This window comes from Schistocerca nitens, chromosome 9, assembly GCF_023898315.1.
Source record: "Schistocerca nitens isolate TAMUIC-IGC-003100 chromosome 9, iqSchNite1.1, whole genome shotgun sequence".
Lineage (NCBI taxonomy): Eukaryota > Metazoa > Arthropoda > Insecta > Orthoptera > Acrididae > Schistocerca > Schistocerca nitens.
Window position 1 is genome coordinate 313,919,600 of NC_064622.1, and position 17,132 is coordinate 313,936,731.

At 44.5% G+C, this 17,132-nt stretch overlaps 1 protein-coding gene across 1 annotated transcript in view; it reads right to left on the bottom strand.

The window, feature by feature from the left end:
• The window catches only part of LOC126204205 (radial spoke head protein 3 homolog), a 340,719-nt gene that overhangs the window by 15,461 nt on the left and 308,126 nt on the right, over nucleotides 1-17,132 (bottom strand). The window contains exon 6 of the mRNA XM_049938604.1: nucleotides 14,029-14,236. Within this exon, the coding sequence (XP_049794561.1) occupies nucleotides 14,029-14,236 (208 nt within the window). The remainder of the gene's footprint in view (nucleotides 1-14,028; nucleotides 14,237-17,132) is intronic.

Here is a 17,132-nt window from a genome sequence, read left to right on the forward strand (position 1 = left end):
TGAGATATTTGTCCCGTTCACTATCAATGGACAACCCTGTTACTGGAATTCGATAGTAGGAAAAGGAAGAGAAGGAAACGTAGTAGGTGAAAATGGAATGGGGGTAAGAAATGGAAGAGGAAGCCATCTGGTAGAATTTTGCACAGAGCATAACTAAATCATAGCTAACACTTGGTTCAAGAATCACAAAAGAAAGTTGTATACATGAAAGAAGCCTGGAGATACTGACAGGTTTCAGACAGGTTATATAATGGTAAGACAGAGATTTAGGAACCACGTTTTAAATTGTAAGACATTTCCAGGGGCAGATGTGGACTCTGACCACACTCTATCGGTTATGGACTGTAGATTAAAACTAAAGAAACTGCAAAAAGATGGATAAAATGAATCAGAGGTTATAGAGAGTTTCCGGGAGAGCATTAGGGAACGATTGACAAGAATGAGGGAAAGAAATACAGTAGAAGAAGAATGGGTAGCTTTGAGAGATAGTGAAGGCACCAGAGGATCAAGTAGGTAAAAAGACGAGGGCTAAAGGAAATCCTTGGGTAACAGAAGAGATACTGAATTTAACTGATGAAAGGAGGAAATACAAATATGGAGTAAGTGAAGCAGGCAAAAAGGTATACAAACGTCTCAAAATGAGATCGACAGGAAGAGCAAAATGGCTAAACAGGGATGGCTAGAGGACAAATGTAAGGATGTAGAGGCGTATATCACTAGGGATAAGATAGATACTGTCTACAGGAAAATTAAAGAGACCTTTGGAGAAAAGAGAATCACTTGCACGAATATGAAGAGCTCAGATGGAAAGCAGAAAGGTGGAAGGAGTATATAGAGGATCTATACAAGGGCGATGTACTTGAGGACAATATTATGGAAATGGAAGAGGATGTAGATGAAGATGAAATGGGAGATACGATACTGCGTGAAGTGATTGACACAGCACTGAAAGACCTAAGTCGAAAAAAGGCCCCGGGAGTAGACAATATTCCATTAGAACTACTGATAGCCTTGGGAGAACCAGCCCAGACAAAACTCTACCATCTGGTGAGCAAGATGTATGAGGCAGGCGAAATACCCTCAGACTTCAAGAAGAATATAATAATTACAATCCCAAAGACAGCAAGTGTTGACAGGGGTGAAAATTACCGAACTATCAGTTTAATAAGTCACGGCTGCAAAATACTAACAAGGGAACCTCCACATCGCACCCCCCTCAGATTTAGTTATAAGTTGGCACAGTGGATAGCCCTTGAAAAACTGAACACAGATGAATCGAGAAAACAGGAAGAAGTTGTGTGGAACTATGAAAAAAATTAGTAAAATATACAAACTGAGTAGTCTATGCGAAGATAGGCAACATCAAGGACAATGGGACTCAAGGAGCGCCGTGGTCCCGTGGTTAGCGTGAGCAGTTGCGGAACGAGAGGTCCTAGGTTCAAGTCTCCCCTCGAGTGAAAAGTTTAATTTTTTATTTTCAGTTTATGTGACAAACTCTTATGTTTTCATAACTTCTTTGGGAGTAATTATCACATCCACAAGAAGACCTAAATCGGGCAAGGTAGAAGAATCTTTTTACCCATTCGCCACGTGTACATGTTAGGTGGGTCGACAACGTATTCCTGTCATGTGACGCACATGCCGTCACCAGTGTCGTATAGAATATATCAGATGTGTTTTCCTGTGGAGGAATCGGTTGATCTATGACCTTGCGATCAAATGTTTTCGGTTCCCATTGGAGAGGCACGTCCTTTCGTTTACCAATGGCACGGTTTTGCGGTGCGGTCGCAAAACACAGACACTAAACTTATTGCAGTGAACAGAGACATCAATGAACGAACGGACAGATCACAACTTTGCGAAAATAAAGAAAGTAAAATTTTCAGGCGAGAGAAGACTTGAACCAAGGACCTCTCGTTCCGCAGTTACTCACGCTAACCACGGAACCACGGCGCTCCTGAACTCGCAGTATCCTTGATGTTGCCTATCTTGCACATGGACTACTCAGTTTGTATATTTTACTAATTCTTTTCATAGTTCCACACAACTTCTTCCTGTTTTCTCGATTGATCTGTGTTCATTTTTTCAAGGCCTATCCACTGTGCCAACTTATAACTAAATCCGAGGGGGGTGCGATGGGGAGGTTCCCTTGTAAGACGAATTCTTTACAGACGAATGGAAAAACTGGTAGAGGCCGACCTCGGGGAAGATCAGTTTGGATTCCGTAGAAGTATTGGAACAAGTGTGGCTATACTGACCCTACTACTTATCTTAGCAAATAGATTAAGGAAAGGCAAACCTACGTTTCTAGTATTTGTAGATTTAGAGAATGCTTTTGACAATGTTGACTGGAATACTCTCTTTCAAATTCTGACGGTGGCAGAGGTAAAATACAGGGAGCGAAAGTCTATTTACAATTTGCACAGAAACCAGATGGTAGTTACAAGAGTCGATGGACATGAAAGGGAAGCAGTGGCTGGGAAGGAAGTGAGACGCGGTTGTAGCCTATCTCCGATGTTATTCAATCTGTATATTGAGGAAGCAGTAAAGGAAACAAAAGAAAAATTCGGAGCAGGAATTAAAATCCATGGAGAAGAAATAAAAACTGTGAGGTTCGCTGATGACACTGTAATTCTGTCAGAGACACCAAAGGACGTGGAAGAGCAGCTGAACGGAATGGACAGTGTCTTGAAAGGGTGATGCTGAGGGTATCAGATTAGGAAATGAGACGCTTAAAGGGGTTAGTGAGTTTTGTTATTTGGGGGGCAAAATAACCGATGATGGTCGAAGTAGAGAGGATATAAAATGTAGACTGGCAATGGCAAGGAAAGCGTTTCTGAAGAAGAGAAATTTGTTAACATCAAGTATGGATTTAAGTGTCAGAATGTCGTTTCTGAAAGTATTTGCATGGAGTGTAGCAATGTATGGAAGTGAAATGTGGACGATAAATAGCTTAGACAAGAAGAGAATAGAAGCTTTCGAAATGTGGTGCTACAGAAGAATGCTGAAGATTATATCACATAACTATTGAGGAGGTACTGAATAGAACTTGGGAGGAGAGAAATTTGTGGCACAACTTGACTAGAAGAAGGGATCGGTTGGTAGGACATATTCTGCGGTATCAAGAGATCACCAATTTAGTATTGGATGGCAGCGCGGAGGGTAAAAATCGTAGAGGGAGACCAAGAGATGAATACACTAAACAGATTCAGAAGGATGTAGGTTGCAGTAGGTACTGGGAGATGAAGAAGCTTGCACAGGATAGAGTAGCATGGAGATCTGCTTCAAACCAGTCTCTCGACTGAAGACCACAACAACAATTTTGTATCGCTCGCCTTAACGTTGTGCATGTCTGACAATTCTCTCTGAGTTAATTGTTGTACCTCGTTCAAGGAGATCAATGAGAATGACAACATTAGACTCCCAAAACACAGTAGCCATGAACTTTCTTCCTAACAGTTTGCAAACACTTCCTTTGTTTTTTGTGAGAATTTGTGTCCCCATTCTATTGACTGCCTTTTTGTTTCACAGATGACATTCTTTACCCAAGGCTCAGTGCCAGTTACGATACCACCGATAAATTTGTTTCCCTTTTTTTCGTAATCTTCCAGGAAGATCAGTGCTGCAGCCAGTCTATGTTTCTTGTGATCTTCCGTTAGGATGTTAGGAAGTCATGTAGCACAAAATTTGTGGTAACAAAGCTTCTCTGCCACAGCTTCGTGCACCAAGCCCCGTGAAATTTGGGGAATTGTTGAGACAGTTCCGTAAACGTGAAACGACAATTTTAACGAATTTTGCCCTTAATTTTCATTACCACTGCGTCAGTCAAAAGGCTAGGCCAACCACTGCGGTTCTCATCGCGAACATCGGTGAGGTCATTTTTAAAATCAGTGCACCATTAACTCACTAGACTTTCACTAATTATTCCATTTCCGTACACATGAGAAAGGTCGCGATAACTTTCACTTCGTTTACAGTTTTTTTCCAACAGGACCCTAATCACAGAACTCACAAGGGGCGAGATTTTCTATGGCAGCGCACATTTTAAAACGTCACAGAAAGCAAAAACACAGACCACACGCTACCACCGCTGGACGCGCCCTGAGTGCAGGAACGTTATGGCACCAAGATGGTGGCTCTAGCCCCGCCCACCCCGAGATAGACCACAACGTCTATTACTTTCTGGATAATCTTCTTATTAACATCTACATCTACATCTACATCTACATCTATATCTATATCATACTCCGCAAGCTACCTAATGGTGTATGGTGGAGGCTACTTTCGGTACCACTATCTTATCCCTCCAGCCATGTTCCACGAACATAGCGTTGGAAGAATGAGTGTCGGTAAGCCTCTATATTGGCTCTAATTTCTCGAATTTTTCCTCGTGGTCAGTAGGCGAGACGTGTGTGTGTGGGGGGGGGGGGGGGGGAGAGGGGGGGGTACTATGTTGTCCGACTCCTCCTGAAAAGTGCTGTCCCGAAATTTCAATAGTAAATCTCCCCGTGATGTACAACGCCTCTCTTGTAACGTCTTCCAGTGGAGTTTAGCATTTCCATAACGCTCTTTCGCCAGCTAAACGATTCCGAGACGAAACACGCGGCTCTTCATTGGATCTTCTCCATCTACTCTATCAGTTCTATCTGATAGTGAGCCCAGATGAACAATATAAGCCACTTCTTTCGTGGATGAGTTACATTTCTTACATTTCCTTAAAATTCCTCCGATGAATATGAGTCTGGTGTCTGCTTTTCCCACCATCTGTTTTATATGGCCATTCCACTTAAGGTCGCTCTGGATAGTTACCCCTATATATTTTACGGCAGACGCTGTCTCCAGCTGTTTGTCGTCAATAGTGTAGCTGTACAGTAGAGAATTTATTTTCCTATGTATACGCAATACGTTACATGTATTTACGTTCAGGGTCAACTGCCAGAGCCTGCACCATTCATCAATTCTCTGCAGGTCGTTCTGCAAATTCTTATTATCTTCTGGCGTTGCTACTTTGGTATAGACTACTGCATCATCTGCGAATAGCCTTAAAGGGCATCCGACGCTTTGTGCTAGATCATTTATATATACCGTAAACAGCAAAGGTCCTATCACACTTCCCTGTGGTACTCCGGATATTACCCTTACAACTGTCGATTAAGATGAAATAGCTTACAGGTTCCTCCTCGTTTAAGTAATAAAAAAGGGAAATCAATGTAAATATTATCTGATAATAACTGAGAAACAGGAATTATGTAATTGTGGAAAACTTCTTAAAATTTCCATTTGCATAAAAAAGTTTATTTATCGGAAAATTGTAGCTCCAATGAAAAGCATTCATTTTTATTTCGTACACGCGGTGAACCAGAACTCCACCGACAAACTTTCAGAAGTTTTTCAGGTGTACCTTCTGATATTTTAGTGCAAAAGACCCGCGGTCGCTGGTAGCTTGTTACGGAATTACTGCATTTCGTTTGGCATATTGCTCCAGTTACTTTTCTATCTGTATTGCATTGAAAACAATGCGGAGCAGTATAAATGTCAACAGCATGCGCTGTGTGTCTCATTTAAATAAAAAAATCGTAATAAAATAAAATAAAATGTTCAAATGTGTGTGAAATCTTATGGGACTTGATTGCTAAGGTCATCAGTCCCTAAGCTTACACACTACTTAACCTAAATTATCCTAAGGACTAACACACACACCCATGCCCGAGGGAGGACTCGAACCTCCACCGGGACCAACCGCACAGTCCATGACTGCAGCGCCCGAGACCGCTCGGCTAATCCCGCGCGGCTCTGCGTTTCATTCGCTCACAGTATCTGCTGTTAAAAGCCCGCTTTTAACTCGCCGCACTGAGGTTTGCATTTAGTACCGCTCATAAAATCAGTTGATTCAGCATAGTTCCTTAGGATATGATAAAGCCATAGTTCCATAGCTTTTCTTGCTGAAAACGCGTTTGACCTATGTTTCATGTTTCACGTTAGTCACTTTTATGTTCCATAGATCATTTGTACAATAACGCGGAAGTGTCATTTTACATTCATGTTACACATTCATACCTGAATATGGCTACATGGGGCCGAACCGGTGTGGCGCGGTGTTGGGGTGGGTGGCTGCTGTAGCCTGTTGTTGGTTGTGTACTACTGCGGGCTACGGCGGGCACGAAGCCCCTCCGTCGTTTCTAGGTCCCCAGTTCCATACGATACAATACAACATGTTGATTAATGCAAACACTAATCACGTATACACATCCTGGAAACTGACTCGTTTCACATCATTTTGATAAACGAATCGTTCAGATGTTTTAGGGAACATTTAAGTAACTGAATAAGTAACGAAATGATAAACAATTTTCTGTTGCAGTACTGTGAACTTTCTTGTGCTGAAGACCACTTAAATGTGAAATGACAAATGTGTTTTCTTTCTGGTGTTGCAATTAGGTATACCGTTGTCTCTTTTGACTTGTAGTTGGTTATTTACAACAAATGTCACGGGGAAATAAATTCTCAAGCATATGTTTTCAAGATGATTGTAAGTGAGAATAACATATTATTCTTGAAGCACGTTTTTGAGCAAGGAAAACCTTCTTTCATATAGTCGAATAATCCCGGAGAACATTACTGACTCAAATTATGCAAAATATGTTGAGTTAGTGATTTGTATTTCCTCAGGATTTGCAGTGATTCGAAGTGCTAATGTGGCTGAATTGCGTTCTTGTAGGAGTTCAATAATGGGTTTTTTCAGTTTAGATGTTCTTGGATATGGACGACAATTTTTTTGGTTTCACCCTACTATTATCGCTGTAGTACATTGGGAGTTGTAGAACTGGATATGCTGTACCCTTCTGAAATTTAGAGTGAAACGCTTTGTAGAAAAGCAACGAATAATACCGGGTGATCAAAAAGTCAGTATAAATTTGAAAACTTAATAAACCGCGGAATAAGGTAGATAGAGAGGTAAAAATTGACACACATGCTTAGAATGACATGGGGTTTTATTAGAACAAAAAACAAAAAACAAAGTTCACAAAATGTCCGACAGATGGGGCTGGACAGCAAAACGTCAGTGACTGCGCATGACAATCGTGTATAAAAGGAGCTGTAATGAGAGAGAGAATCAGATGCGCCAGCAGTCGCAGCATGTTGACGTTACCTGAAAAGGCGCTTTTAGTGAAGCTGTATTATCAGAATGGGGAATGTGCTAGTTCAGCGTTACGAACCTATCGCCATAGGAAGGGGATTCGAACGGGTAAAGGTCCGTTGAGAAATGCAGCTGTGGCGAGAATGATTTCGAAGTTCGAAGCCACGGGTTGTTTAGACGATAGACCCCGTAGTTGCCGACCGAGCACAAGGCGTAATGCTGCTGAGACAGTTCAGGAAGAAATGGAGAGTGTAGCGGATTCGTCTATGCACGGGGAAGTCAGCTCTCGTGCAGTCGCACGTCGCACCGACATTCCATACACTACTGTTTGGTTGGCACTGAGGCGTACCCTCCGATGCTATCCGTACAAAATCCATAGGCATCATGAACTGTTACCTGGCGATTTAGTGAAGCGAAGGGCATTTGCGGTGTGGGCTTTTCAAACGATGGTTGAAGATGACGATTGGTTGAGTAACGTGTTGTGGACCGACGAAGCTCATTTCACGCTCCGAGGATCTGTCAACGCCCACAACTGCAGAATTTGGGCTATCGAAAATCCTAGAACTGTCGTGGAAACTCCATTGCACGACGAGAAAGTCACGGTATGGGTTTGATTTACCACATCTACCGTTATCGGGCCTTTTTTCTTCGAGGAAATGCGTGTTTCTAGTTTTGTAACTGCCACCGTGACGGGTGAGAGGTATGCCGATATGTTACAGAATCGCATCATCCCCAGCCTGGCTGATAAACACCTGCTGGAAAGTACGATGTTTATGCAGGATGTCGCTCCACCAAATATTGCTAGACGCGTGAAAGATCTCTTGCGCGCGTCGTTTGGTGATGATCGCGTGCTCAGCCGCCACTTTCGACATGCTTGGCCTCCCAGGTCCCCAGACCTCAGTCCGTGCGATTATTGGCTTTGGGGTTACCTGAAGTCGCAAGTGTATCGTGATCGACCGACATCTCTAGGGATGCTGAAAGACAACATCCGACGCCAATGCCTCACCATAACTCCGGACATGATTTACAGTGCTGTTCACAACATTATTCCTCGACTATAGCTATTGTTGAGGAACGATGGTGGACGTATTGAGCATTTCCTGTAAAGAACATCATCTTTGCTTTGTCTTACTTTGTAATGCTAATTATTGCTATTTTGATCAGATGAAACGCCATCTGTCAGACATTTTTTGAACTTCTGATTTTTTTTGGTTCTAATAAAACCCCATGTCATTCCAAGAATGTGTGTCAATTTGTAGTTCTTTATCTACATTATTCCGTGATTTATTCAGTTTTCAAATTTATACTGACTTTTTGATCACCCGGTACTTTCAAGAACATTATTTTCCATTTCCTCTGCCACTGTAAGTACAAGGGCTATTCGGAATGTAAGGAACGATCGGTATCGAATTGGAAACCACAGTGAAAACACGATGCAGCTTTGTATAGATGTGTTGGGCAGTATCTCTAGTATGTCTGTAGATAGCGTCGCTCTTCGCCCTTTTGAGTGCACACTGAGCGCCTAGATATACTTAGAAAATAGTGTCTCCTGCCAAGTAACGTGCCTGCCAGGGTATTTCGCATGATTTCATTCAACCCCACGTGACGTAACTCTCATGCATTTCCTTCTTCATGACAGTTCTCGGCCGCATACTGCAGGAGCAATGAAGATACTCCCGCAACGTTTTCGACAGGAAGTGTGTGATCACCCACCATACAGCCGGGACTTGGCCCTCTCCGATTTTCATCTCTGCTCACACGAACCGCTGGTTATGAAGACAACATTGTGCCACAGACAACGAGCTGAACTCCAGCGTAGAAAATTGTCGCGAAGCACAGGAGGCTGCCATCTATGGCGAGAGTATTGGAAGGCTGGTGCAACGCTACGACAGATGTCTAAGTCGGCGCGGGAACTATATAGAGAAATAGCGGGAATTGGTAGCTAACTGTTGCAAATACACTCATGCTCATAAATTAAGGATAATTGCAGAATGTGGTGCCACACAACGTGGCACTACAAAAAGCTGGCGCCAATTGCATAGGCATATAGGGAACACACACGACACAGATCTGTAACTCCACGGCCATAAGTTGAGAAAACCGTCCCGAAACACATGTGCTACAAAAATCCACTGTTTGCTGCGCATGCAAACCGACATCAATATGGTATATGATCACCATGCTCACGTACACAGGCCGCACAACGGGTTGGCATACTCTGGATCAGATGGTCGAGCAGCTGCATGGGTATAGCCTTCCATTCTTGCACCAGTGCCCGTCGGAGCTCCTGAAGTGTTGGAGGTTGGGTTGTTTTGGGGAAGAAGACCAGACAGCGACGTCATCGGTCTCATCGGATTAGGGAAGGACGGGGAATGAATCGGCTGTGCCCTTTGAAAGGAACCATCCCGGCATTTGCCTGGAGCGATTTAGGGAAATCACGGAAAACCGAAATCAGGATGACCGGACGCGGGATTGAACCGTCGTCCTCCCGAATGCGAGTCCAGTGTTTAACCACTGCGCCACCTCGCTCGGTACTCCTGAAGTGTCCTAGGAGTTTGAAGACGTGCACGGATACGTAGACCGAGAGCATCCCAGACGAGCTCGATGGGGTTTAGGTATGGAGAACAGGCAGGCCACTCCATTCGCCTGATATGTTCTGTTTCAAGGTACTCCTCCACGGCTGGCAGCTCGGTGGGGCCGTGCGTTATCATCCATCAGGAGGAAGGTGGGTCCCACTGCACCCCTGAAAAGGCGGACATACTGGTGCAAAATGACGTCCCGATACACCTGACCTATTACAGCTCCTCTGTCAAAGACGTGCAGGGGTGTATGTGCACCAATCATCTCACCCCACACCATCAAACCACGACCTTCATACAGGTCCCTTTCAAGGACATTAAGGGGTTGCTATCTTGTTACTGGTTCATGCCAGATGATAACCCGGCGAGAATCACTGTTTATACTATACCTGGACTCGTCAGTGAACATAACCTGGGACCGCTGCTCCAACGACCATGTACTGTGTTCTTGACACCAGGCTTTACGGGCTCTCCTGTGGCCAGGGGTAAGTGGAATGCACCTTGCAGGTCTCTGGGCGAATAAACCATGTCTGTTCTCGTCTGTAGACTGTGTGTCTGGAGAGAACTGTTCCAGTGTCTGCGGTAAGGTTTCGAGCAAGACTACCTGCAGTACTCCGTGGCCGTCTGCAGGCACTGATGGCGAGATATCGGTCTTTTTGCAGTGTTATACACTGTGGACGTCCCGTACTGTAGCGCATGGACACGTTTCCTGTCTGCTGGAATCGTTGCCATTATCTCGAGATCACACTTTGTGGCACACGGAGGGCTCGTGCTACGACCTCCTTTGTTTGACCAGCCTCCAGTCGCCCTAGTATTCTACCACTCTCATAACGTCATCAATATGTGTTCTTTGAGCCATTATCAACACGCTGTCACCATTAGCAGGTCTGAAAACGTCTGCACACTTACTCGCTGCACCGTACTCTGACATGCCCCGACACACAGCGGCGCATGTTGACTCCTGCCAGCGCCACCGTGCTACAACCGCAGGTCAAAAGCACCGCATTGTCACATCTCGAGGTGATTTAAAGCCGCAAACCGCCCACCAGAGCGTTGTTTGACCATGTATCAGCATTATCCTTAATTTATGAGCATGAGTGTAGAACAATTTCGATTTTGAAACTTCCTGGAGGATTAACCCTTTCGTGAGCCGTGGGAAACATGCTTCCCTAGTCCCGTGGGATTCACAGTTCCCACCTCTGTACGGTGCTTCCACCTAGTGAACAGTATAGGGTACTGCTTCCAATCGGAAGTTCCCGCCGTTTTTGCTGTACCTTCGTGCAGAGCCATTGTATAGCTGAGTGTTACTCTGTAGAGGAGCCTTTCAGTGCTGTTTGCCTGATTTGTGATTTTTGATCTGTGAGTTGTGATTATTTCCTCAAAGCTATACTATAAGGTAAATACTTTTCATTTACCCAAATTTATGAACAAAAACGTAAAATGGGAACGAGGTGAATTCCAGTTTGAAACAAAAGGAGCCATTTCCGCAAAAAATTGATGCATAACCGTCCAGCCACTTTCCTGTCCCCAGTTCATGACGCATGAGAAACAGTAACAGTGAAAAGGAAAAACAAGGATGGTACTAGTACAGAGATTTCTTGTCCTGAAGTTGTTGCAGAATACAACAAAATAGTGGGTGGTGTTGGTAAGTTTGATCAATTACGAGAAAGGTATGCTATTGGCAGACGTTCTGTAAAATGGTGGCACAGAATATTTTATTTCCTGGTGGACGTTGCTGCAGTGAACAGTTTTATCCTGTGGAAAATAAGTAAAAGAGAAAGTGGACAGCATGATCAGCTCACATATGCCGGCCGGTGTGGCCGTGCGGTTCTACCGCTTCAGTCTGGAACCGCGTGACCGCTAAGGTCGCAGGTTCGAATCCTGCCTCGGGCATCGAAGTGTGTGATGTCCTTAGGTTAGCTAGGTTTAAGTAGTTCTAAGTTCTACGAGACTGATGACCACAGATGTTAAGTCCCATAGTGCTCAGAGCCATTTTTTTCAGCTCACATACGGGATCCATCTAGCCGGACAATTGATCGCTGGCTTCTCATCCCAAGAAAGGCGTGGACAAAAACCTGTCTTTCTGGCAGAAAGGGGTAAAGTACCTGAAGATTTTCGTCATGAGGCTGTAGGGGAGCATCAACCCATTTTAGGAGAAACCTACTGGACGTGCCGTCATTGCAGTACCAAAGCTGCGGAAAAGAGCACTCGCTGTGTTTGTACATATTGTCAAATAGCACTTTGCATAGACCCGTGTTTCAGAAAATTTGATGGCAAGTAATTGTGGACAATCATTGTAACAAGAGAAGTAAATTTATCAAATAAATATGACATACATGGTGTTACAAAAAGGTGCGGCCAAACTTTCAGGAAACATTCCTCACACACAAATAAAGAAAAGATGTTATGTGGACATGTGTCCGGAAACGCTTAATTTCCATGTTAGAGCTCATTTTAGTTTCGTCAGTATGTACTGTCCTTCCTCGCTTCACGGCCAGTTGGCCCAATTGAAGGAAGGTAATGTTGACTTCGGTACTTGTGTTGACATGCGACTCATTGCTCTACAGTACGTAGCATCAACAGGTTAGTGTTCATCACGAACGTGGTTTTGCAGTCAGTGCAATGTTTACAAATGCGGAGTTGGTAGATGCCCATTTGATGTATGGATTAGCACGGAGCAATAGCCGTGGCGCGGTACGTTTGTATTGAGACAGATTTCCAGAACGAAGGTGTCCCGACAGGAAGACGTTCGAAGCAATTGATCGGCGTCTTAGGGAGCACGGAACATTCCAGCCTATGACTCGCGACTGGGCAAGACCTAGAACGACGAGGACACCTACAAAGGACGAGGCAATTCTTCGTGAAGTTGACGATAACCCTAATGTCAGCGTCAGAGAAGTTGCTGCTGTACAAGGTAACGTTGACCACGTCACTGTATGGAGAGTGCTACGGGAGAACCAGTTGTTTCCGTACTATGTACAGCGTGTGCAGGCACTATCAGCAGCTGATTCGCCTTCACGGGTACACTTCTGCGAATGGTTCATCCAACAATGTGTCAATCCTCATTTCAGTGCAAATGTTCTCTTTACGGATGAGGCTTCATTCCAACGTGATCAAATTGTAAATTTTCACAATCAACATGTGTGGGCTGACGAGAATCCGCATGCAATTGTGCAATCACGTCATCAACACAGATTTTCTGTGAACGTTTGGGCAGGCATTGTTGGTGATGTGTTGATTGGGCCCCATGTTCATCCACCTACGCTCAATGGAGCACGTTATCATTATTTCATACGGGATACTCTACCTGTGCTGCTAGAACATGTGCCTTTACAAGTACGACACAACATGTGGTTCATGCACGATGGAGCTCCTGCACATTTCAGTCGAAGTATTCGTACGCTTCTCAACAACAGATTCGGTGACCGATGGATTGGTAAAGGCGGACCAATTCCATGGCCCCGACGCTATCCTGTCCTCAATCCTCTTGACTTTCATTTATGGGGGCATTTGAAAGCTCTTGTCTACGCAACCCCGGTAGCAAATGTAGAGACTCTTCGTGCTCGTATTGTGGACGGCTGTGATACAATACGTCATTCTCCAGGGCTGCATCAGCGCATCAGGGATTCCATGCGACGGAGGGTGGATACATGTATCCTCTCTAACGGAGGACATTTTGAACATTTCCTGTAAGAAAGTGTTTGAAGTCACGCTGGTACGTTCTGTTGCTGTGTTTCCATTCCATGATTAATGTGATGTGAAGAGAAGTAATAAAATGAGCTCTAACATGGAAAGTAAGCGTTTCCGGACACATGTCCACATTACATATTTTCTTTCTTTGTGTGTGAGGAATGTTTCCTGAAAGTTTGGCCGTACCTTTTTGTAACACCCTGTATATTGAAAAAGTTGTTTTTGTCATTTAACTCCAAGGAAGGGTAGTGGGAAGAATACTTCCCACCTTGTTGTGTGACCTCACTTTCACAATTGGAGCAAATTTGATATTATGTATGATAAATATGCCTATCTGTTAACTGCTATCTGCTCTCTATTCACTAAAAAATTGCTCAATAATTTTGCCCACGAAAGGGTTAAAACTGTGTGCCGGACCGAGACTTGAGCTCGGGACCTTCGCCTTTCGCGGGCAACCACTATGGTTTCCATTTCGTGAGCGATCATTCCTTACATTCCGAATAGCACTCGTATGTTTGGATTGACTACAATATTAGTGCGATGTGCAGAAAGAACTAAGTCCGCCTGATGTAAGTCAGATCAGTGCAGAGCTGTCGAGCCGTGTGGGAGGAGAGCACTGACCCTCGCGGATGGCGTCGATGAAGTATCCCGCCTCGTTGAGCCCGCGCAGCACGGCGGGCAGCGCGTCCTCCAGGTAGCCCCTGGTGAGCAAGGCCGCCGCCAGCCGCTCCTCCGCCTCCTGCTGCTCGCGCAGCTCCCGCTCCAGCTGCGAGACGCGCCGGTCCTTCTCCTCGCGCATGCGCCGCTCGCGCTCCTCCAGTCGCTTGATCTGTGAGCCAGCAACACACGCAGTCAAATTAGAGCCAGGGAGCAGGGGACCAGATGCAGTAATTTCTAACATTCTGCGTGGTGGCTGTTTGTTCTAACAAGGGAACCTCCCCATCGCACACCCTCAGATTTAGTAATAACTGGGCACAGTGGATAGGCCTTGAAAAACTGAACAGAGATCAATCGAGAAAACAGGAAGTTGTGTGGAACTATGAAAAAAATAAGCAAAATATACAAACTGAGTAGTCCATGCGCAACATAAGCAACATCAAGGAGAGTGTGAGCGCAGGAGCGCCTCGGTTAGCGTGAGGAGCTCTGGAACGAGAGGTCGGTGGTTCAAATCTTCCCTCGAGTGAAAAGTTTAATTTTTTATTTTCAGACAATTATTATCTTCTGTCCGTCCGTCCGTCCGATGCGAGATAACTGCGCCGTGGTATCGGGCAAGGTAGAAGAATCTTTTTACCCATTCGCCAAGTACACAAGTTAGGTGGGTCGACAACATATTCCTGTCATGTGACGCACATGCCGTCACCAGTGTCGTATAGAATATATCAGACATGTTTTCCTGTGGAGGAGAGGCACGTCCTTTCGTCTAGTAATCGCACGGTTTTGCGGTGCGGTCGCCAAACACAGACACTAAACTAATTACAGTGAACAGAGACGTCAATGAACGAACGGACAGATCATAACTTAAAAAAAAAAAACGTAACCTCTCCACTCGAGGGAAGACTTGAACCAAGGATCTCTCGTTCTGCAGCTGCTCACGCTAATCACAGGACCACGGCGCTCTTGAGCTTACACTCTCCTTGTTGTTGCCTATCTTGCACATGGACTACTTAGTTTATATATTTTGCTTATTTTTTCATAGTTCCACACAACTTCTTCCCGTTTTCTCAATTGATCTGTCTTCAGTTTTTCAAGGCCTATCCACTCTGCCAACTTATAACTAAATCTGAGGGGGGGGGGGGGGTGCGATGGGGAGGTTCCCTTGTAAGTCGTGTCTCCCTACCACTTTCGCGCAACGACGCTCAGAGTGTATTTTTTAGGGAATTCACTAGTTTGAATCTGGGACCTGTTGCTGGTAAGGAGACGCCAGACCACACATGACATGTAGAGTTCAGAAGAGTTCAGTGAGACTAGCGATGATATAATCAAATACTTAATGATTTCAGCGTCAGCTCCACTGCACTCCCTGTAAAAGAATCTTAATACTAACTAAAATTAGTGGAAGAGGTTCAAGGCTTTCCTATTTTTACTTAGCTGGTAAAATAACGTCGAAAAGCAGTTAAGTTTACCATTGGAAATTTTATTCTACTCACAAAACATTGTTTATAAATTGCACTATTGATAAAGGAAATACGAGGGCTGTCCAGAAAGTAAGTTCCGATTGCTCGCGAAATGGACACCACAGTGAAAACCTGGTGAAGCTTTGCACAGATGTGTTGGGTCGTGTCTCTAGTATGACCGTCGATTGCATGAAGACGCTCTTTTTAGTTGTGAGCGCACTGTGAGCGAGTTAAGGTGCCCAGAACAGCGATGTCTCCCGCCACGTAGTAGGGCCCACTGAGAGGCTTCGCCTTAATGAATGCAACCCACCTAACACAACTGCCACGCACTTCCTTCTTCATGGCAATTCTCAGCCGCACTCTGCAGGGGCAATGAAGACGCTCCTACAGCCTTTTCGATGGGAAGTGTTCGGTCGCCCACAACACTCCTAATTGGCTCGTCCTGCATACCATCTCTGTTCACATGAAACGCTGGATACGAAGACAACACTTGGGCGCAGGCTATGCGCAATAGACAAGCGTAGAGAATTATTGGAAAGCACAGGCGGCTGCCTTCTATGATGACGGTGTTGGAAATTTGGTATAACGCTCCGACAAACGTCTAAGTCAGCGACGACTATGTAGAGAAGAATCTGGAATGTGTAGCTAACTCTTGCAAATAAAATGTTTCTGATTTTCACTGTGGTTTCCATTTAGCGACCAATCGAAACTTACTTTCTGGACAACCCTCGTATTTTAATACAGGATCATAAAAACCAACTGCGTTCAATAAAAATGTGAACGAATATTCCCTGAATGGGTTTCCAAGTTCTATAATGGATCGAAGGATGACCTATGCCATATCACATCTATAATCTAGGTTTAAATTAAATTTCATAAAAGAGAAAACTATCAAAAATGGTCTACAGTGACCCTCAATTACTTATTTAACTTGTCGTAAATTACAGTGGCTGATGTGGCTTCTCAATAATTATATAACAGAAAAATCATCGCGTTTCAGATTTTAACTTCTAATAGCAAATGTGAATACCACGAAGTTTAATTGACGATCGACACCAGTATTACGTAAAAAGGGGATGTAACAGATGAGACTTCTGCAATTCTGAGTAACGCCTTATGTGGTATCGCGTGCGTTCATTACCTTGTCGTTGGTTAGGCAGCGTCAGGGGGCGGCGAGCGGCACAGCTCCACACACCTCACCATCTCGGAAGCAACTCTCTCCTAACTTCTCCTTACTACAATTTACCGAAGTCGGTTTAAGAAAAGCTGTCTGGCTGTGTTTTCAACTGACCAATCAGGGTCTCAATGTTAACCTTAAGCTCCGCCTACAAAAATTCTGTCCATCCAATGAGAAACGTTATACTTTTCGTGGTGGGGCAAAGTTTTTAACGTTTGCAACGTAACAGAGACGCGAAAAAGTCTCACCCTAAAACTTGCAGCTGGTGTGGCCCTTTTAGTGTTATCGTAAGATCTATACTGTTCTTCTGGAGGGCTCTATCTTTTAACATGCGCTGGGGGGTGGTCTTGGCAGTCGGCTGGCGACATGAGTGTCCGTTCCTTATCGTAGGGCCTTCTAGCTTACACGATTCTGCTCTCGGCTTCTCGTTTCTC